This window comes from Pempheris klunzingeri, chromosome 17, assembly GCF_042242105.1.
Source record: "Pempheris klunzingeri isolate RE-2024b chromosome 17, fPemKlu1.hap1, whole genome shotgun sequence".
Lineage (NCBI taxonomy): Eukaryota > Metazoa > Chordata > Actinopteri > Acropomatiformes > Pempheridae > Pempheris > Pempheris klunzingeri.
This window is the reverse complement of record NC_092028.1, coordinates 6,466,596-6,490,660: the sequence shown is the minus strand read 5'-3', so window position 1 is coordinate 6,490,660 and position 24,065 is coordinate 6,466,596. Positions and strand designations below refer to the sequence as shown.

The window sequence follows — 24,065 nt, the reverse complement described above, 5'->3', positions numbered from 1 at the left end:
TGGAACTGACAATTACATCTCAGTCTTCATGAGGAAAATTCTGAGCAGCCTGTGTTCAAACTCCATCAGCCGATAAAGGCAGAGAGGAGAGCATAAGCAATTTAAATGATTTTGGCAAACTGAAAACAAAACTGTTACTACTACAATATATACATGCATGTTTGCCTTTTTTTAACAGTTGACAGCGGAGAGGGGGAAAGAAGTCAAAAGAGAGCACCACTGTGGCTAATACTACTAGCTGTTACAGGCGACCTGGTATCAGGGCAAATTTGAACATTTCATATACACATTTTTCAGTTTATCATTTGTTATTCACTTATTATTATTATTGTCATTGTTCAGCTGTTCTCTGGGTGGTCTTCTGTATTTACATCTTTAGTGTGTTATGTTGGATGAAGTATACTGAATGAAATGTTATATTCCTCAGTAATACCATGGAAATCTATACATATATTTTACCATAGTTAGATTACACAGACAAAAATGATTTTGATTTGACTTTTATTGAAGCTTACAGTGTGCACATGAGATAAACCTTGGAAAACCCTTCAAATAAATGAAGCATTCAGTACCCTTGTGGATTTCAATGGCAATATCAAATTAAAGATATGGTCTCTACCCTATTCCCCAGTGTTAGAAATTAGTTAAGCAAACTTTTCCTGTCATTTAAAGTGTTATGTAGTTGGCTATAACATTAGTAATCTCACTCCGAATAATCTAGCCACTACCACAAAATGTTATATGCGTAACAAAATAAATACATAGTGCATTTAAGAATTATGGATTAAGTACAAAATAATGCCAAGTCACCATAGCATTAGAGTCAGAATGGAAATACAATAGAACACAAGGAGATTTTTAAAACAACAGAGAAAAAGAGGAAATCTTTTATAATCAAACCGGAAATGCCTTATTTAGCATGTTTGCATTTCATTTGCTCTTGCTCTTGCCTGACACCATTACACCAAACTCCTGGATGGAGATTTCTTTGTTCATGTACTGCTGAAGATGGTGATTTGTGATGTACCCGAGACGCAATGCATCATCAATGGAGAACTTTTTCCCAGATTTTCTATCATGAAGAATTGAGGATTCTCCTTTGGGGCCCTTAACCGTGATCTCCTCCCAGTCACATTCCTGGCTCTGCAGGTTGACAAACATTTTCCAATCGATCAGCCCTTCTTTGTAGGCCTCCTCTGGTCGCATCTCTTTGCCTGTATCTGGGTCAATGACCACAATAGACCTACAAAGATGGCTCTCCCTCTGTTCTTTCTTCATTCTCACTGCCGCCAGGTTCTTCTGAAGCCTCTCAATCTCATCATCCTTTTGGATGGTTATGGCTCTGAGCTCTGATAGTTCCCTCTGTAGTGAATCAAGCCTCAACTCCAGGTTCTTTCCATCCTCCCTTGGTGTGGACTCAGTGATAAGTCGAGTCTCTTTGCTGGTGATCTCAATCTCGGACCGAAGCTTGCGGATCTCATTCTGCAGCCTTTGGTTTTCTTGCTGTAGTCGGCTACTTTCATCACGGATGTAGTCCAGTTCTTTAGAAGACTTGGTGTTGGAGAATTCCATATCAGAGAACTGTGAAGTCAAGGAGGCCAACTCCAGGTCAAGTTCTCGCCTTCTCCTTTTCTCCTCTTCCAGAGTCCTCCTTAGGTTGTCAATCTCAAGCTCGGCCTCTGGGTCTCTCTCAACTTGGACTTTTTCAGTGCGGACAACTCTCTCCTTCACATCCATCTTCTCCAAGGTGAGCTGCTGCTGAATGAGGGCATTCAACTCTTTCTCAAGCAGAGTGCGTTTGTGCCTCTCTTCCTCAAGCTGTAGTCTGAGGATGGAGTGTTCTTTCTCTTGTTGGGGATCCTGTTGTAAGACTACCTTCTGTTTGACTGTCACCTTTTCACGGTTTTCTTTGTCACGGATCTCCAGCTCATTAAGTCTGACCCTAAGCCTTTGGATATCCAGTTCTGCATCACGTCTGGCCCTCCGCTCACGCTCCAATTCTTCCAGTTGCAGATCCAGGTCAGCCTTTTGTCTCTGCAGTTGGTAGAGTTCCGTTTTCAGGCTCTCTTTTTGTTTCTGTTCATTGCCAATGTTTTGTACGAAGGTGTCACATTCTGACCTAAGGATAGGATCTTCTTCCATCTTAACCACTTCTTGCTGAACAATTTTCTCACGGACCTGTGAGAGATCAATTTTCCTCAGTCTGATTTTCTCCTCTTGGGCCGACCGTTCTCTCTCAAGGTCAAGGCGTTTCTTCTGTTCATCAGCCAGTTTCCTTTTGAGAGTCTCGATTTCCTCCTTAGTCTTGGGGTCTTCTCTGTACTGCAGAACTTCATTGACCACTTCTTTAGTCTGTACTTGGGGCTTGGTGTCCCTCCATCTTTCAATTTCATCATGAAGTTGGCGAATTTCCATCTCAGATTTCTCAGTCTGGTGGGTTTTATCTACGATTTCATTGCGAAGTCTCTCGAGTTCTCTCTCAGTCTGTGGATCTGTCTTGTATTTGATTACTTCTTTTATGGTCTCTTTGACCTCCACTTGAGGTCCTCTGTTCCTCAGCATATTCAGCTCATCCTGCAGGGATCTAAGTTGGAGCTCTGCATCTTTATAGCGCCTCTGGTGTTCTACAAGTTCAAGCCGGAGATTGGCCACCTCATTTTCAGCCTTGGGGTCAGGACGGACAATCTCCCGCACCTTCTCCTGAATAACAACCTTGGACTTCTCCTCCTCTAGGCTGGTAATTTTCCTGTGGAGATCAGCCTTTTCTCGCTGTGATGATCTTCGTTTAGCCTTCTCATCCTCATACTGCCTCCTGAGGTTTTCCACCTCCCTTTCAAAAGCAACATCTTTCTCTACTTTCAGCACCTCCTTGATGGAAATCTTCTCCTCTGCCATTGCTTTCTCCTTCTCCATCCTTCGAAGCTTCTCTTGAAGAAATTGCAGTTCATCTTCTAGCTGCTTCCTGCCATCCATTTCCTTCTGCTTCCTGTCAAGGAGCACCCGGTACTCTGTTTCAAGCTGGGGATCGTTCTGGATTTTGATCACTTCCTCCTCAGTGATTACCTCCTGTTCCTTGTTCTTCTCCTCAGCCAGGAGTGTCACCTGCTTTTGTATCTGAATCAGCTCATTGTCTTTCATCAACTTCTGCCTTCTTAACTCATCCAGGTCCTCCCGAAGCTTGCGCATCTCCTCCTCCTGACCACGGTCTCTTTCAATGCGCAGGACCTCCTTCACAGTGTATTGCTGTGCCCCTTCTTTGACCTCTGTCCCAAGGCCACGCAATTTTAACTTCAGTACCTCAAGATCATTCTCCAGGACATGGGTAGTGCGGCGCTCTTCTGAGAGTTTCTGCTGGATCTTATGGACTTCCTCATCCAGCTGGGGGTCAGGAACCTTTTTGATCAGCTCCCTCTTAACAATTGTGTCCTGAGGTTTCTGTCCTTCAAGGACATAGATGTCAGTCTGGATACTCTCAATTTCTTTCTCTAACTGCTCCCTCCTATGGATCTCATCTTCCAGCTGTTTCTTGATTCGCCAAGGTTCTTCTCCTGGGACAGCAGCATGGACTGACTGAACATTTGTAGACTGGATCATAGGGGTCTCAATTTGCTATAGAGGGTAAATCCAAATTATTATTGTTGTTTTTAATGTCAATATTGTCATTATCATTATTACTATGAGAAAATACTTCACCTGGTTGAGAAGACTTTGAACTAACTCCAGATTCTGCTGCCTTGACTTGTTCACAGCGTTCACCTCAGCAAACTTTGCCTCAATAGCAGCTTCCTGTAAATATTGAAATTATATGTCATGGAAAGCTCACACAATAAATCCTTAAGTTACTTCAGTGGTTCACAAACGTTTTGGCTCATTACCCTCTAAATTAAAGTAACTTCTTGTTTGTTGTTGTTTCAGTCAAGTTTTGGGTTTTGAGAAGCATGAAGAAGGGAAAACTATCTGGCAATCCATAAAAAAGAAGCAACTATAGCAGAGTCAGAACCACTGAAGGCTTTGCAAAGTGGCTGGATAATTTATGTATAATAATTATTGTAAAAGCACATATGTGACAGAGCCACCTGTTGAAAAATGTTTATTAATTGGACACCAATTGTACGCATTAAGATCGCTTTACTAGTCATGAGGACCACTACACAGCTAGTTCTATATTGTCTTTTCCAGCTCTGGGTTGGTTGTTGAGACTTCAAATCTTAAAACAAAGGGCTGGGACTGTGGGGTTTGAAATAAGTGAGTGATTATCAGGCAGGTAATGTCTAATAAAAGATGCATTAGTTGCATTATGGTTGGATCCAGGGTTTGTGGGGGAGTGGTTTACACCAGGGAAGTGTAGAGGCTATCTCTACTGCATTGATTTTGATTTATTTTACAATCTGACTCTAACAAGCCCCTAAAACTTGTGGAAGTGCATTACTGAATTGTTGGACTAACCCGTTAAATGTGGTAGCTGTTTTTTTGCATATAAGTTAAGCATATGGACATGCTTGAACTCCATCTGGAGGTAGAGGATATGGAGCACATGAATGAGGAGGACAAGGACACGGTGTATGTCTATTATGCTATGTACTTTCAAACACTGGTTCATTTCACTACGGTCACCTACAGAAGATATAATGTTCTGACTGAAATGGCAGTGACATTTTTGGCTGTTGTGTCTCACCTCTGCCTTGACTATCAGTGCAGGTGATTCCAGTCTGCTCTTCTTGTATGTTTGAGGTACAAGTCCATCCTCAAGGTCAAGAATGGATCTGAACTTCTCAGTTTCATTCTCATAGTCCTAAATAAAGGATCAGTGAACCATTAATTAAACCTTCATCTTGTTGTATTTATGCAAATTAAAAATGTGGTGATGCGGTGGTAAAAACCGATGTGGAATATCTTACTTTGACAGCTTGTTGGTAAAACCGGGCATTCTTGGAGACATTGTTCAAATCAGATTCTTTTCTTGCAATATCAGAGAGCAGGTTCTGCAGAAAACAGCAAAATTGTTATAAGCCTTTTTCTATAGTACCACCATATTAATCTCCAACAGGTAACATGCTGAGTAGGAATCACCCTGGCTCATCACTCTCACCCTCTGATTCTTCAGCTTGGCCTCCACTTGTCTTGCGTCATCAGTTTCACGGGGGTCGTAGTTTGGGACACGCGACAACCAGTTGTTCAGATTCTCATAATCATTGCGGTAATTGTTGTACGCCATCTTGGCTCTCTGCAAGCTTTGAGACCTGCAACATACAGCAAAGAGATCATTATTCTGCAAATATTAGGTGTAGGCCTATGTGATATGTTTTTGTGGTGTGATACTCAGTATTCCTTCCAATAATTATTGATGCACAGAACTTACTGAACCTCCTCTCTTTGTCTTGAAGCGCTCACCTGGTGTCAATCTGCCTGTTAAGGTTGTTGAAGCGTTTGTTGAGTTTCTGGACGTCTGCTTCCTGCCTCTCAATGTCAGGGCAGTGCTCTTGGAATTTAGTGGCCATGTTGTCACAGCTGCTTTTGGCCAAACGCAGGTTCTGCTCTGTCTCAGTGATAACTGACCTCTTGGATCTTACGTCTGATGCAACATTCTGCCAGAGCAGCAAGGGAGACTCAGTGAATATGCACATGTTCTTCAAGAAATTATAATACAGACATGTCAGTGATAAAATGAGACAGTGTCTAGAGGCTTTCATGCTTTTACAGTTTATCCTTCGCATCCAGCACATACTAAATTTTTGATTGTGTCCAATAATTCCTCTAATCTTATACTGCATATTTGGTGATTGAGGTACCATGTTTTCACCATGTTGTTTATAGTTTAAGATTTGTTTAAGATTCTTACTTACTTCCAGCAATTATGCTTCAAAAATCATAAAAGTGGTGTTCATTTATGAAGATTACTTTGCTGAACATGTGCAAATGTTGCCTGGCCCCAGGTTTTTGTGTGTCAATGAATGTGTGGCAATTTGACATGTGAATGGTAGGAAAACTACATTTAAGAATATGCTACATGAGAACACAGTATAAACTAATTAGTCCAATCAAAAAATACATGTTTTCATGCAGTTGTTGAAAAACATAGCATGATATGAATGTAGAATGCATTATTTTTATAACCAGGCAGGTCAGGCTTTAGTGTGGCCATGACATATTGAAGTATTGTTTATTCATTTAGGGAAATATATGTGTACATATGTTTGTACTATCTTTGTAAACCTTGGAGTAAAATGGTATTGCTCCAGTAAGTAGGAGCAGCTCTAGTCAACAACAATCCAGCTATGAGGATTAATGCACTACACTACTACATCAGAGCCATGCAGCTATCTTAAAATAATACAAATCCTCGACAGTTTACTCTGTCCATGGCTGATAAATATGTTGCTGAATAGCACTACTAGTGATTAAAAACTTCAAGGTGTATCTTCAATAATCCATTCACCAGTATTTCTTTTTTTTAGTTAGTTTGGGATATCATTGTAATATGTGCCAAAGAATAAAAGAGATATCTTACTGCAAGCTCCCGCTGGGTTTTCTCAAGTGAGGAAATGTCAGCTGGAGCAACCTCCTCCCTGGCCAACTTGTTCTCATAGGTAGACAGTAAAGTCTTCCCATTTTGGAGGGATATCTCCAGCTGGTTGGAATTCTTCAGTCTGAAACAAAGGTAAACACAGTAGAAGTAGAGTGAGTAGAAATGCATGTGCAATGTCATTTAACACACTTGATTTCAACCCATTTAAAGAACATTCAAAAGCAATTCAGACACAAAAAACAGGATGTTATCCTGTTCGGCCATTTTCCGTACGTTTTTCGGCACTTAACAACTCCTTCATACTTTCAGCTACAGAAACCATTCAAACATCAAAATGTTCAGCTCATTGAGGACATTCCAGCTATTCAACTTTTTTTAAAACATTGAAGTCCATGGGCTGAATGGGCTTATGGTTTTGACAATATCGCAGTTTTAGTTTTATGCCGTTTTCCCTCCTTCTCAGATTTTATAATGGGTGTGTATTGCGCTGCCTAGAGTGGGTGACGCCATCGCTAGAGTGCAGAGGAGCAGAAAAATCGTCTGTTCGTATCGTATCGTATGTTGTCTTTAGCTCAGTCTCACGCCCACAGTATGTCACTCACACTCACCATTTATGCATCAAAACGTAGGAAACATCATGCCCGTCGCAGTAATGTGGCCACGGAAACAAAAAACGTACACAGCTGCCTCCATGAGCCTCGAAGCGACAGGAGTGCCAACCAACTGCCTCATTGCCTGCCATGTTCACTGAGAGCACAAACTTCAGGAGGGAGGCAGAAACAAACTTTTCTAACCTGCTTCAGCTCTCTAAATTTAGAAGTTAGAGACATCAAACTACATGTACGTGTTCAACAGAGTGTCTTCTCTCCACAGGTCTACACATTAAAGCTGTGGCAGTTACTGTTTTTAGCTAAAACCTGGATTTTCACAGATGTGTCACAGCTGAAATCTCTATGAAAAGAGCTGTGTGAGCCCAGAGTGGCTCAGCAGGCACTATCACCATGGCAACCTGACAGCTGATTGACATCGGCTAATTAGTGACGTTTGACACACAGAAACACGCGCATGGTGCATTCATAGGCAGTAGGAAATCCTACCACTCAAATCATGGAACCTTAAACCATCAGTTACAACAGGCAGCAATGCAGTGTGGCATTCAGCAGGCAGCATTCACACTGCAATTTCTTCAGGAATTGCAAATTTTCAAGTATACATATGAAGTCCCATACTTCTCCTGAGAGCACTGAAGAAGCTCCTCAATCTTGGTGTACTTCTTGTTGGCTTCATCCACCTTGCTATGGAGTTGAGGGGCACTGGCGCAACTTGGGTTTGAGGTCAAGAAGCTCTTTGCTTCCTGTACTTTAGAGGACTTCTCTGGTTCAATCTTACTGACAGCAGCAGCAATATCCTGAAGGGAAATTTCTGGGTTGGTGAGTTGTAAAATGAATGAATTCTCTATTTCAGCTTTTTGAGCTTAATTGAGAAATGTAGGGACTGTGTGAAACAGCAGAATGATGTGGGAATCATTACCCTCATATCCTGCAGGCGGTCAGCGCTGTCCTGCAGTGGCCTGATCTGCTCCAGAGGCGGGCGCACTCGAGCATAAATGGCCTTCTCTTGTTTGTCCAGGTCACTGGTGACTTTATCCAGACCGGCCATCAGCTGGCGGCACTGCTGCTCCTGCTTGTCTGAGGTCACACGCAATCATACACAACAGAGTGAGCTTTGTTATTTGGATTCATCATTTACTTCAGTGGCAGTTCTAGTAAGAAGTAAAGCATGTTCTCTACAGGACTTCCTATGAAATCTTTGTTTGACACCGAGTAGCCTATAGTTTTGTTTGGTGTTAAATTATTGCTAGATTTCATACAAATCTGTCATGGCTGAATAGCAACACTTCGGTAAAAGTTCAGATAGATGTTGTTTTTAATGCAATTAACCATTTTTTATAATGTAAAGGGTGATTGTAGTTTATTATTGTGGATTTTCATAGTTTGGGCTGTGAATTTGGTTATGACAACAATACTAAAAAGTAATTACTGAAATCTGGGATTGCGCTGACATCCCTACAACAAACTGGCTCATGCAAGAATGTTTCTAAAATGCGATGAATGTTTACAACACACTGATTTGTATAAATATGCACATGGTTTTTGGCCATATGAGGTTACAGTGTATGAAATCATATATTCAAATTAGAGCAACAAATAAATCACGTGGTTTGAGTATGAAGACATGATAAGTTTCCTAAAAGCTGCAATACAACAGAATTGAATGTGTTTTGTACCTGTAGCTGTACCAGCCCCTCTCTCCTTCTGCAGCTCATCAAAGCGTTTCAGCAGAGTTCCTTTGCTACTTGCCATCTTCTGCTTGATGGCTTTTTGCTGACTGGCCAGGCTGCAAACACACAATATAACAAATTGTTAAAACTGAACCACAACAAAATTCAACTAAGTTTGTCATCCAGTAAATGTTGATTTTGTGTTGTTGATCTATGGACACACTCACTTGTCAGAGATTGCCACCGCTTCCAGGTCAGTAGGGGGGATCATGAAGCAGACGGCTGGGCCGGTGAGTTTATGTCCAGCTGCATCCTTCACGTCCCATTTGCCCCCATTGTTCCGGAGCAGAGTGTACCTCTCCCCACGCAAAATCTGGCCCTGTACATATCCAATAATTACAGCCTCTCATCAGCTACTGAACCACAAATACAGCTTCAGCTAAAAGAATCTCTTTAAGGACACTGGAAAAATACATCTATCATCAAAAAGGCTGAGGGACTCAATATTGATTTTTAATATGACTAATATGAATTTTCATAGAGGCCTTTAAAGTTTAGCCTTACCCTATAACATAAATGTTGCAATTCCAATAAAAAATTGTGTGATGACTTAAATTTGTAAATTCAATTTTAATTTATTAGAATCTAAGTTTTACAATGTTTAATTAAATTTAATTTAAAGGTCAAGAGACAACCTGCACATGAAGAACTTTGTGACACCAAAGCAGAAGTGCTCCATAGGCTCTTTAATACAGACTTTTTCAAATCCCCTGTGTTCTGATCCCTGGGGGTTTTAAATAAGATCCTAAGAGTCTCAGACCTGGCTGCCAGGGGGATCTGAATACATTACACCACAAAGCCCTTACATTACAGGCCTAGTAGTTAGAAAAGGTAAAGCAAAGGAAGAGTGCTTAGTCATGCACTCTGAAAGTAGGGAACATCCTGGGATTAGAGCACTGACAGCCAGTGATAGAGAAAAAATAACATAAAATAAAGATAAAATGAACTGTCTTGAGTGGAAGTGGGGTTGCTGCAGCTCAGAAAAGGAAGGAAGGAAATGAGACAGTCAGGAGAAAGTTTCCAAATATGAAATTAAAGGAAGGAATGCAATTCCATAATAAAATAGAGGAATGATAAAACAACAGTGAATTACATTTTCCAGCTGTTTAACTGCTAACTAAACTATGACTAATTCTTATTTTAGTTTATGTAAATTAGTGTTGGTACCCCACATCATAGCTTAGCATCCTATGATGATCTAAATCTTCTTTTAGAGGCTTTTTGACCTAAATAAGAGTCCAGCTTCAAGGAAAGCACTGAAGACTTGAATACCTGGAAAATAAGGGGGGGTGGGGCGGTCTCTCACATGTAAAAATAAGCAAGAAGTGCAGATTAATGGCAGGTATTAGCTCTCAAAAACACACTACAAACCTCATCTGTGTCAAACTCGCACAGAGCCTCAATGGGCAGCAGCTTCTGGGGTGATTCCCGGCGGTAGCTCAGGGGCAAAACCTGTAGGCTGCGCTTCTGAAGAGCTTTGACCCGTTCATCAAAGTGATCCATGGCCTTGGCTTGGTCCTACACACAGACACAACACACACACACACAGACAAACAAACTTAGACACTTAGATAAGCATATGTTTCAGTGTTGTTGAAGCAGTTAGTGGTACTGTCAGTTGGAGATGTACACACGTGGACAAAATTGTTGGTACCCCTTTGTTAATGAAAGAAAAACCCAGAATGGTCACTGAAATCACTTGAAACTTACAAAAATAACAATAAATAAAAATTTACTGGAAATTAACCATTGAAAATCAGCCATTACTTTTGAATTGTGGTTCAACAGAATTATTTAAAAAAAAAAAACTAATGAAACAGGCCTGGACAAAAATGATGGTACCTCTATAAAAGATTGAAAATAATTTGACCAGAGGGACATGTTTAACTCAGGTGTGTCCTTTAATTGGCATCACAGGTGTCTTCAAACTCATAATCAGTCAGTCTGCCTATTTAAAGGGTGACAAATACTCACTGTGCTGTTTGGTGACATGGTGTGTACCACACTGAACATGGACCACAGAAAGCGAAGGAGAGAGTTGTCTCAGGAGATTAGAAAGAAAATTATAGACAAGCATGTTAAAGGTAAACGCTATAAGACCATCTCCAAGCAGCTTGATGTTCCTGTGACAACAGTGGCACATATTATTCAGAAGTTTAAGATCCACAGGACTGTAGCCAACCTCCCTGGACGTGGCCGCAAGAGGACAATTGATGATAAATTGAATGGTATCCAAAGAGCCCAGAACAACCTCCAAAGAAATTAAAGGTGAACTCCAAGGCCAAGGTGCATCAGTGTCAGATCGCACCATTCGTCGTTGTTTGAGCCAAAGTGGACTTCATGGGAGACGACCAAGGGGGACACCACTGTTGAAAGCAAATCATAAAAAAGCGAGACTGGAATTTGCGAAAATGCATATTGACAAGCCACAAAGCTTCTGGGAGAATGTCCTTTGGACAGATGAGACAAAACTGGAGCTTTTTGGTAAGGCACATCAACTCTATGTTCATAGATGCAAAAATGAAGCATACCAAGAAAAGAACACTGTCCCTACTGAGAAACATGGAGGAGGCTCGGTTATGTTCTAGGGCTGCTTTGCCGCATCTGGCACAGGGTGTCTTGAATCTGTGCAAGGTACAATGAAATCTCAAGACTATCAAGGCATTCTGGAGAGAAATGTGCTGCCTAGTGTCAGAAAGCTTGGTCAGGTCATGCGTCTTCCAACAGGATAACGACCCAAAAAACACCCAAGAATGGCTAAGAGAAAAGCATTGGACTATTCTGAAGTGGCCTTCTATGAGCCCAGATCTAAATCCCATTGAACATCTGTGGAAGGAGCTGAAACATGCCATCTGGAGAAGACACCCTTCAAACCTGAGACAACTGGAGCAGTTTGCTCACGAGGAGTGGGCCAAAATACCTGTTGACAGGTGCAGAAGTCTCATTGACAGTTACAGAAATTGTTTGACTTTTGTAAGTTTCAAGTGATTTCAGTGACCACTGTGGGTTTTTCTTTCATTAACAGAGGGGTACCAACAATTTTGTCCACGTGTGTATGCATATTCAGATAAAGAAAATGCTCACATCAATTTCCCTAATTAGACCCTCCATTTGATAAACATCTTTGAACTCAGGGTTGTACTTCTGGTTGAGCTCTGTATCCAGCCGTTTCAGCAGGTCCTGAGTGTCACGTGCCTCCTTCTGGTACTGGACACACACACAGATACATACACAGACACTGATGAACTTTACCTGTTGAAATGTGTTTGTGTTTGAATACTAAGTGTAAATTTTTGTGAATGCTTATCTGTCTTCTGTGTCTAACCTTGTGGTACTCATCCATGTGTTTAAGGTGGTTTTCCTCACAGATGAGCAGGTTCAGGTACTCCTTCCAGTCAGCATGGACTGCCTCCGTATGAGCCTGACAAACAAGGAGTCAATATGGTTCTAGGAAGCCCAGGTGCATTTGCAGCAAGGACAAAAAGTATACCATTTAGAATTTATCTGAATGGAGTAGAGAGATGAGTCTATACCTCAATAACATTCTTCCCTGGATGCTCAGAAGCAATCAGCTTCTCTCCATCATCATTCAGCTTGGTGATGGTGGCCTCTTTGGACTCCAGACATTTACTGATGAAATTCTGTTGGAGCAAGACAGATATGCTGAGTAAGAAGGGGCTCATATTTTATTTACTTTGTAGTATCTATCCTTGTATGCACTGATGCTCATTTTATATATGTAGTTACCTCATACTGCCTCTGGCGGGCAGGGTAGTCAAGGTTGGTGTCGCTCCAGTCATATTTGATCCTCTCCTCAGCCTGCTGGTCCATCCAATACAGCTCATTTGTGCAGCGCTGCATGTAGTCCCGCAGGCTCAACAGGTTGCGCTGACGAGCACTGGAACGGGCCTGAAAGGAGAAAGGAGAAACTACTCCAACAAGTAGACTCTCTCACATGGAAGCTAGTGTGCAAAGCTAACAAAATCAATGAAATGGTAAATGGTCTGTATTTGTATAACTCCTTTCTAGTCATTTCGACCACTCATAGCGCTTTTATATCACATTCTCATTCACACATCATTCACACAGGAGGAATCTAAGCTGGAGGAGACTGTTCTTTCACACACATTCACACACTGAAGCTGCTTCAGGAGCAAGTTGGGGTTAAGTGTCTGAGAGGTGCAACCTACTGCTTGATGGACGACCCACTCTACCTCTGAGCCACAGCCGCCCATTAGAAAAAAGTGTATTTTTATGTAAATATTTAACAACATAAATAGTGCTTTCTGTAAGTAAAAAACGTTTAGTCATAGTGAAAGTATCTAATTTAAGGTGAATTTTCTTACATTGTCATATTTTCCAGCTGTTATTAATACACTGATACATTTTGAAGGTTTTCATTTCATTAACTTAAAGATTAGCATTAATCTAGTTTTGACTTTTTTATATACAAACTAATTAAAAAGACCCGACCTGACAACACTTGCGTATGTTGCTCTCAGAAGTTCTTTATCTTTAAAAGCAAAATATAATGGTCAAGTCATGGTTCATGGTAATGAAGGAGCATGCTACCCAGTGCAACAATGTGATATGATCAGCCTACAGTCACAGCTTGTGCTTATTGACACACAGACAAGTATCAATATATAAACATACAAAGTACACATCCATGGGCTTAGAGTGTGTGTGTATTGGGAGGGGGGTGGTTATTACCAGGAGTTTGTTGTACTTCATCTGGAGGCTACTGACATATTCCTAAAGAGAAACAGTGAGAGTGAGAACAAGACAAACAAGATGAGGTTGATGTGAATAATTTACCTCCTGCATATTGCACAACAGACATGGCCTTTTTTGTTAGTACCTTATCTCCGCAGGTGGATATGTGAGGAGCCAGGGCCTCCACCTCACTGTGGAAGATGTTGTGTTCCTCCACCTCATTTTCCACAGATGGAAGGTCCTGGCCAAACCCCTTGTTGTTCAGATTGTCCTGGTTAGTGAGACAAAACAATACACTTTAGTCTACAAAATATACATGGAAATGTCATCATCATTAGTTTGAATGGGGACCTTTGTTGAAATATCCAAAACATAATTTAAAAGTATGAGACTACAAGCAATATGGATCTATACGTAAATAACAAAAAAGTATAGATTGATGCAGCTTAAAACAATATAGTTTAATGTCCCTCCAATCTTGTATTTTTACTACTCAATTGGATTTTGAATAATTACACGGACCATTAAAAAAAAAACACCCAAGAAAACCTCATAAACCATCAATATTACATTCACTACATACACAAAATACACAATAGACACAACACATTTATGTCAGATCCATAGTGGCACCTTGTGTGACTGTACAGATATGCTTCCTACCAGTTTCTCATCCATTATGTTGCCCCAGTTGATGCTGGGCATCCCCTCCATGCGGATCAGGTGGTAGATGCGGTCATGGTCCTCTCTCAGCTTCATCACTCTCTCACGCAGCTGCCTCATGCTGAATATACACACACACGCAAGATTATACAGAATGTCTTTGTTTTTGGTAACACTTATAGATTAGTAACACTCATTAAATTCCGAATGAATGATAACAACACCTCAGTGTGTACGAGTAGTTATATTTCTTTTTTATAGATGACATTGACCAAAGTAAATGCAAATCATTAGTAAAAGGTATATTTCCACGGCATCATTTATCATACTCACCACTCTGCTGATCTCACTTTCTCTTTTTAAAAGAGGCAATGTTTTCATTCACTAATCACTGTAATTTCTCAGTTGCTTTCATTTCTTTCTTTTTCTGTTCCCCAGTTGACGCAAACTTAACACCTTCTCCAACTTTGCCTGCTGTCTTGATGAAGACGTGCCCAGTGGGTATTTGGGGTAACAATTTTTATTTGACAATGAAAGTGAACTCTTCCTTCAGAGTTTTCATATCTAAAGTCTTGTAGCCTTCCGCTTATAGGTAGTCTTTGGATATGAAAGGGAATGTTTTGATCTATGACATATGTTGTTGTGGGCTACATGTTATTTTGCCTCCCAGCTTTTATTAGCAACCAGCCTTTATCTGTTCATGCTGGCCATGCCTCGGTTTTTATTTGAGCTTGAGGTCCATTCCATACTATCCTCAGACTCCCTCACTGAATGCTAAAACCAGTCTCTGAAGCAAATGCTATGGAAATTTGTGAGTAGCCATCTCCGAGTGCTGTGTTCCTACAGGGACCTGCATATGGGCAACACCCAGTGACTGAAAGCTGTTCCCAAAAGAGGTCTGCTTCTCAATGGTATAGCACTAGCAATCAAGTGGCCCTGGGACTTCATCAAATATTACCTCCAGGGGGGAATATTACCTCCACTGGAGAAAGACGAATCTCCAGTGGCTTGAGACAATGAAGGACACATTTCCATCATTTATCACAATCCAGGCAAGGACAACTGCACAGCAGATTACATCTCTTGCTGGAACTGCACAGCAACCTACACACCGGTGTGGTGGCTGTTGCCACACCCATAGAATTTAAAGTTTCACACTCAACCACATCATAACCCAGTTATTTTCAGTTGCACTCACTTTACATAAAACGATTTGTTTAGTTTCAAATTTCTTTATTGGCACCTTTTGACAACACACTGTTTTTGAATAGTTAGTTTACTTTGGTTTGTCATATTGCTAGTTGGTTTACGTAAGTTATATTAATTCCTTTATTTTAGCCTTTGAGTTACCTGGCTGCTGAGTTTTCCTTCCTAGTTGGAAAAAAGATAGGGCTGAGGGTTCAGGCAGGTTTTATGCAGAGGTCCAAACCAAGGACCATATCAAGAGCTCTGACAGCATTGTTGTCCTCCCTTGTGTGTTTATTGATTTGATTATTCAGTATATATCTTACCCTTAAGTACCATTCCGTTTGGTCTGCTAGTTGAGGTAACATCTTGCATTGTTAGCCTTATCTGTCAGTAGAGTTATGTTTTGTTAGCCTTTTAGGGGCACCATAACTCACAATTTTTTTTGGGTGTGACCCGGTGTTCTTTGTGCCTTCAATGCTTGGCCCACAACACACAGTGCAGCCTTCAAGTATTGAAAGAATCCCTAGAGCTCAGTACTACTTACTCCTGTTCTATCATCTCAGCCTGTGGATGTTGGAGGCGCCTGGCGTTGACGGCATCCTCATCCAAGCTGGTGAGCAGTTCCAGAGAATTGAGGATTCTCTTGTTGGTGTCATCCTGATAAAGCGGCTGCTTCCCCTCATTGATCTTACTCACATCCTGCAAAAAACAGTGTCACAGTAAACACAAACAGCAATTGAATAAACACATAAATCAACACTTTTTGTTTGAAGTTGCATTCTGTCCTCTTTTTTATCACATTCTTTGGAAATGTGAATAATGTTTTGGCTGAAATCAACACACACACACCTACTTAGATACTGCTCTGCTAGCTACCTACACAAGCTAAAGGTCAAGTGTGGTTTTACATGACGGACGAGGTTAGCCAGTCACTACACTGTGATGTCTTGGGTCTCAGTTAGTGTGCTGTCAGTTGTGGCTCATTTTACTGGGCTGTGCTGTGTTTATCACAATTACACTATGTTGGTGTTTTGATTGTTTATGAGAAGTTGAAATTTAGGAATGTAATTTAATGTTTGATGTCTTCTCTAAAACCTCAAACTTTGTTTTTAGAAGCACAGCATTTACAATTACCATTATACCTTGTGATATGTGGGATTTGCAGTGATCCCACATATATTGTAGTCTACATTCCCAAGACAATGTAGTCTACATTATTGAATAAATAAATAAAGAACATTAACACACTTAAGTTGTAAAACACTTGACAGTTGACACAATGTGCTAAGTTGCTCTGTTAGGTCTGACCAAATAAAGCTTGATGATTGTCAGAGTGATAATAGTGTGTGCTTAGAGGCCACAAACAGATGCTGCTGAATGAAACTAATACTCAATTTCAGTTTTTATTTAACTGACAAATTATCTGTTTATTTGGAAGTGGTCAATATTAACTGAACTTTGAGGCCCTTTGGAGACTTTTTTTTGTACCTTGTTGAGGTTCTGCTCAATATCGTCGATATTCCTCTCCACTTTATCAGCATTCTTCTGCAGCTTCTCTATCAGAGCGCCCAGCTCTGCGGACGGAGCACTGGAATACAAACACAAAGAGGTGAATTGAGACACTGTCTGTTATATAAGTTGTCAGTTTCCCACCTTAATTATCATCAGAGGCTGTAATTTTTAACGTCACAATGTGTCGCAGCAACCATGGATCTAATGATGTGAATGTCTATACAAACTTGTGAATCAAAATGTCAGTGCCATTGCAGAATAACAATCATCACTTCAATAGTGTTGTACCTTCAGTGACCAGCTGGAACTTTTGTCCTTTAATGTTGAAGTACCGACTATCACCAGATAATAACGCTAAATCAGGCAGAAAAATCTAAACATTGTCTGGTTCCAGCGTTTCAAGTTTCAGGTTTTTTTCTATTTTCTGTTTCTTTTTCACATTGTTGTGACTTAAAACATTGACATTTTGGACTTTTTGTTGAACAAAACCACCAATTGCAAGATATCACTAAGGATCTGAGTACTTGTGATGGACATTTTTATTTGTTTAAAATTGTAACATTTTATAGAATAGATAATTGCAGCTTCTTGCTTTTAGGCGGTGCAAACCATCACTTTCACCAGTTAAAATGACAAGCATAGGCACGTCATAATCAGCTAATCCATGTTAATTCTGTGAATGAATAACACTGAACTAGTCTGTTCTGAAAGCTAGTATCTGAGCTAAAAATCTAATTTAATTGTGAGGAAAAAAGTTCCAATCTGTAAAACCACTGTGCAATCAGAGTGGACTCAGTGTCTGTAGTTCCAACAACTCCAGATTGAGTGAGTGTGGTCTTTAGTGTCATAGTTACATCTGTCATTTCAATGAGATGTCAAATGCGTATTTAATCAGCATCAAGATAAATACAAGTATTGGGTATCAGCAATCTGTAGTTTGCAAACTGTTGGATGGGCAGACCAAACTGACTATTGTACTGTATATTGCAACTCCTGGACCTTGATGCTAGTGGGGTAAAATATCTACCTGTGTACTATCTGCACAATCTACTGTATTAAGTCTTAAGAGCTAAAGTAGAGGAAACTAGCCCAGCAGGTTATTGCCTCATATCATGCAGCAAACACACCTAGTCTTATCACTGTGATAACTATCACTCTCTGTAACATGTGCCACAGTGCATGTTCAAGTGCTCTTGTGAAGCATGGTATGGAGTTTGCAGTGTTCATATGGAGCACATATCAGGAGAATTTCAGTGATACAGATGGTGATTTATGTTTATTTAGATTAATACTCTTGATGGAATTTCACACATCAATTCAAAGCAGCAATTTCTTTTACAGTGTCTCCCAAATCATGTCTTGGCGTGATACTAGTAAATGTTCGGACATGAATGTTACAGATGAAATAACATAGGCAATTACAATCTCAGTCATTGTCTCCTAAACATGATTATAATTATGCTTTGTGTGTGTGTGTGTGTGTGTGTGTGCGCGCGCACATGTGCGCGCTGGTGAACCAGAAACAGACCAAAGAGTCCATGTCTGCCATTTCAAATCCACCATCCATCTCCTAACACACACATGCACATCCACACCCATTCACCATTTGTACACAAGTTACATAACATCTGCTGAATGCACACTGAATACTGACTTTAATTTAAAAGCCCCTGCTAATTTGGAAATGAAACAAGTGCAAGAACAAGTCTGAACTAGTATACTGTGGAATTCTGCAAAACAGCTGAGTTTCCCAGGCCCATCCAAATGAAAAACAACCTGAGGGGGTTTTCTGTCAGGCTGCTAAACAAGCTCATGACAGCAAACACATACAGTTCACTTTTCTCTATGAAACCTTCAAACCAACAGGCCCTTGTGTAAACTAATAAAGCTGTGTAATGTAAACGCTAATTTACAGACCACACGTCTCCTAAATCCCACATAATTGGATAGCTACTACAAGACTTAATGCATGAGGACAAAAAAAGTGTCAGTCAAATCAATTAAACCAGTTAAAATAAAAAATGGTTTGTTGGTTTGTTTGTGAATGTGTGATTCAGATCAGATTAAAACTCTCTGAAGCATTTAGCAGTGTCTGAAAACAGTGCTACAATAATTGTACCTGCTTTGCTAAATACTCTGTGCTCCAAAAATGTAGTCAATAGTTTCCAGGGAGGCTCACTGGCTCTAATTCAAAATTTTCAGTGTTAGTTCTGGGAGGGAACCGTCACAGGAGAGTTATCTTGAGAAACACAGTCAAATTAGAACCAGAAAGCTTCAACACAAAGTCATAGAGGGTGTGGAAGGCTTCTGCTGTCAGTGGGCGTCACAGCAAATCCTGAGCCCTGCTCTGTCTGACCTGCCTGTTCTCTATCCATATGTTTCAAGTCTAGGTACAAATTACGAATAAAATACAATAAAATAATATACAGTATATGGTTAATTAGGTACATGTATACATACAGAAATAATTCTGTAGTGCATTTTCTGAACTTGCATCTGGAATTCCCCCAGCATCAACAGCAGAAACAAACTCATTAGATAGTACTATGACCATATTAAAAACTTTCACATGTAGTGTTTTGGATGTTGTCGGTGCAGAACATGGCCCACCCGTCAAGTTTGATCAGGAATATTGTAATGGAGATAGGTCTCTGTAAAGATGTGGGCAACAACTGGCTCTGATTTCCTGTTGCTGCGAAGGGGAACAGCCTTAGGTCCAAGTTAGTTGCTTAATTCTTCTCCCAAAAGGACACAGCATCCCTCTTACATAACAAGACCAACAGATTGAAAGAAAAACACAAAAAATGACACACCCACATAATTTGTGGATGTTTTATGTTTCTTTGCAGCCCGAAGGGCCCCTGACCACTTCAGCCCTGAGCTGGTGACCAGTAAGCCAGTTAAGTAATTCATGCATGCCTGGATAGATGGAAAGATGGAGAAGAAGAGGAAATCCAACCTTACCTAAATCAAACCTAAATTAAACCTAAACTAGTATTTCACCTTATTACTGTTTGCACGCAGGTCCTGATCCCTAGCTTTCAGACTCTTCTTGATTCAGTTATCTTTGCTTCAACTTGAGGCTGTCGTAAGCTTGCCAGATAATCGGAGACATCTGAGACAGATCTCAGATCCCATTTCTTCTTTTTACATTTTTTTTCCAATTCTTTTTATAATAACGACTTATCTTCACTGTCATTCTCATTGTCATCTAATGAATAAAAAACAATAACTGCAAAAATCCAAGGAAATTTATGATTTGGTATAGACTTCTTTAACAAAGTACCTTTAAATCTAATACCAATGCATAGCACAATACTATGGCAAATGTAGCGATGTAAGAATTAGATTACTGGCTTGAAAATATACTACATTAAAGAGTAGAAGCAAAGTTTAAAAAGGGAACATGAAGTACTAATTCCTTAAAAGAATGACTTTTTTTACTCATGAGCATTACTTTTACCTGATTACTACCCACCGCTGGGGAGACCACACCCTACACTGGAGGATTGCCAGACTAGATTAGACATAAATATTTTGGTGCTAAACACCAAGGCTGTTATTGTTGAGGTCCCTGACCCTCCTAATGCTTGCTAAGTGACAGGGAGCATTATGTTCCATTCCTCCTTCCATGGAGATGGTGGAAGGAGAGAGCTTTGGTTTAAATGAAGATGAGCAGGCTAGGGATAATGATTTCATAAACCAAACTCAGCCTCAACAAATTAACTTAATCATTTCCAGGATGGCAAACCAGACTGATTTCACCTCTTTGCGACACAAACCCTTTGAAACGACTAAAAATGAATGGAATGGGCTTGGTGTAGTAATATTGTGGGAAAGGCTGCAAGCACTTCTACAGACATTGTCTTTTTAAGGAGGCAGCTGAATACTTATCAAACCAGTTACTACAACTTTACAACCTAGCCTTCCAACCACACCCTCACTCGAGTTAAAGCACACATTCTGTGGACACCAGCTCCTTTAATCCACATTACTTTCCAACAACACATTCAGTGGATTAAAACAATTCAAGTCAAGTCAAGTCAAGTCAAAAGGCAGTTTTACTTGGCAACAGTCAACATTTAATAACAGCAAACAATAGGGGACGCTTCATTCTCTTGTTGCATGTTCAGCATATGCACCACACTCCATTAAAAAAATATCAAATACAAATGACTTTGCATGTACGTTGAATATACTATGATTTATAAACACTTTGAGGTGTTTCGTGAATAAATATGTTTAACTGCTTAATTCGGCCAGTACGTAATCTACCTAGCATGGATTATTATATTTAAATCCTATCTGTTTAGAGATACTACGGTGTATTTTGGTGGAAGAAGTTCCCACAGAACTAATGATAAAAGGTTAAGATAAAATGCTACTTTACTGATAATGTTACTCGCGAAATGATGACAGAGTGAAGGCTTTGGTAAAGTAGTTATGTGTAGTACATGTGAGTATCTGTGCTACTCCACTGTGAGACTTTAAATGGAGGATTTTTTTAAAGACGGTCGGCATCACGGGCTATGACACACTGGAGCTATGAGTACAATAGAAGAGTTCTGTAGGGTTCAAACACAACTACACGGTGTCCAGAAGACGCCATAATTATTTGTATGAGAAAGTCTCCTACTTACGTTGCTTTTGGTTGCGTTATAGCGGTGGACTTGGTCTTTCTCTTGAACATGGTGACAGGATACCTGTCAGCGGCTTCCAGCGAGAAAACAATCCGAGCGGGACAGGTGAACCTCAGCTGTGTGTGTGTGTGTGTGTCCTCTGCCGTGTGTTAAATATGTTCACACAGCCTTCTTGGTGTCACATCTCCCCCTCCCACACACACTGTACCAGCGACTCATCATCTGAAACGTTCACTTTCAGCTTACACCCAAGCCCGTGTACCTGTCAGCCAGCAGAGGACAGGCCCCGCCCTTCAGCTAACCTCCCAGGCATTCACACGCGCGCACGCACGCACGCGCACGCACGCATACACACACGCGCACGCACAGACTTTACAGAATTAACCACCGAAGTTGAGAAACATGAGCAATTGTCCGAATATAGAAAATAAGAAAGGGGACGGTTACTTATGTCACAGTGGTAGGCTGTATTGCACATTATCATGGCACAAAAATTCAAACAACTGTACAACTTTGTAAAACAGGGTGTGAGGACATATTTGTGTGTTGAGGAAAAACTTTTGGTGCTCAAAGTGACATTGTACAGATAATGTGTTGCAATGAAACAGTTTTATAGATTGAGGCCAATTGACAGAGCATGACATAATGTTGTATATTATTTAGTACAGATCAACTATGACACCCATAGACACACAAACATGGACACACCATTAGCAGTTGGTGCATGGGTGAGTTGCTTTGTAGCTGAGGGCGTGGCAGCAAAGACTACACTGGCTGAACCAGTCTGACTCGACAGTGTCCTCCTACTATACAAATGCTGTGATTGTGTAAGTGTATTTGTGTGCAAATTGTGTTACAGTGACACTACAACTATCCACAGGATTTCCAAGTTAACTAGCCCCATAAGTAAACTAGAAAGTAAAGCCACATCAAACTAGATTACACTTCAACAAAGATTTGACAACTCAGCTCATGTGCACTGTGACTTTGAGTTTTACACATTGTGCTACTGTTTAGACATCATTAGGGCCCAAGCACCAAGCGGTGCGAGGACCCTATTCATCATTAGTGTTTGAACTACATCCAGCCCACTTAAGTTCATTTAGATTTTCATCTAAGATACTTTTTGCTAAATTTGAAACTCATATTCATGTAAAAAGAAACGCAAGTGTTTTTCACAGAAATTGAGATTGATTGAGATTCAATCAAATCCATGCAAATACACATTCTTGGCATAACCATAACTTTGTAATATGAACATATTTCCACTGTTTGCATCACAATCTCAACATAAAATTATTGCCATTGTAATAACTTTCCAGATAAATAAACTTTCCCAATAAAATAAACCACTGTGCAATGTTTGGCATGTGTAAAGCTTTCAAATACATATATCTATTCCACAAACTCACCTCTCTGGATTTTATTTCATCATTTCATTCATTTTTTGAGCACCTGTTGACGTATAAAGTTGAACAAATCCATTGCACTGGCAGCTGGGAGCCAGACACAGGGAACAACAGCTAAAAACATAGACATTCTATAAACAAAGTGGCTCAACTCTTGCCACAGCGCGAAGCGTTATCATCTGGCAATACACTGTACTGGTCAATCAAAGACAAGTACACATTCCTGGTAGACTGCTTTGTAACTTGAGCTGTGTAATTCAACTATTTAGAATAACCAATTTACACTAATTAATTAATTACCGTTATCTTTGCCTCTTGTTTATTCCTGTGGGACAGTCTGTGCTTTAGCAAACATTGTGTGAATATGCCACCCATACTTATTTTCTATTAGCATGAGTTTCAGTATTTCATGTTTTCTTTTTGTTCTCTGGAAGAAGGGGGTAATAAAAAGGTATCCCAGTTACTTTTTCCTTCACAACAGGTAAAGGCAGTAAAGCTTCTGGCATATTGCATTTGGACTAGTCTGCAATAGGTTTTGTAAACTTTTGACTTCTTTGGCCAATGCTACAATACTCAAGGCCCGAGCAAAGCCTTGAGAAGCATTTCAATCTATAGTAAAAAAGAAGTTATTACTTCCTTGCACCATGGCTAGTGGATCTCATGTATTTTAGCATCTTTTTAGGATACTAATCAACAGCTCTGTGCAGTGTCTTCACGTCTGATAATTCTTTAATACTGGCTTCTAGGTTTGTGTTTCATCTTCTCTCGAGTATCTGTAGCAACATGTCCACACTTCTGCAGCCCCTTGTGTTGTTTTGTTTTAGGACTATTAACAGCATGAGCATGGCCTTTTTATATATCTATATACATATATACTTTATATTCCAAATTTGAATTTTTAGAGTGGAATGTTCATCAAATAGCGTCATTCTTTTCATCCCTCTGGTGGAATTGTCATTCCACCACATTGTCAAGCATTGTCATTCAACATCTGGGCTGACAGCCATGACCTCCAAACCATGGAAGGAAAGGCTACGATCAGATGGAAGGAAGAGTCGGAAAAACCAAAC

General features: G+C 40.2%; 1 protein-coding gene across 1 annotated transcript; it reads right to left on the bottom strand.

The window, feature by feature from the left end:
* Positions 1 to 484: 484 nt before the first annotated feature.
* On the bottom strand, positions 485 to 21,792 carry ppl (periplakin). The gene is made up of 22 exons (XM_070847588.1): positions 21,587 to 21,792; positions 16,923 to 17,022; positions 15,979 to 16,133; positions 14,247 to 14,367; positions 13,729 to 13,854; positions 13,581 to 13,622; positions 12,615 to 12,776; positions 12,401 to 12,508; positions 12,193 to 12,288; positions 11,952 to 12,074; positions 10,239 to 10,385; positions 9,035 to 9,186; positions 8,814 to 8,923; positions 8,057 to 8,214; positions 7,756 to 7,934; positions 6,509 to 6,647; positions 5,392 to 5,585; positions 5,090 to 5,240; positions 4,899 to 4,982; positions 4,676 to 4,792; positions 3,694 to 3,786; positions 485 to 3,609 (listed from the first exon to the last, which is right to left on the bottom strand). Exons 1-22 carry the CDS (start codon positions 21,634 to 21,636, stop codon positions 931 to 933), a joined length of 5,286 nt encoding a protein of 1,761 aa, XP_070703689.1. The 5' UTR covers positions 21,637 to 21,792; the 3' UTR covers positions 485 to 930.
* Positions 21,793 to 24,065: the final 2,273 nt, after the last annotated feature.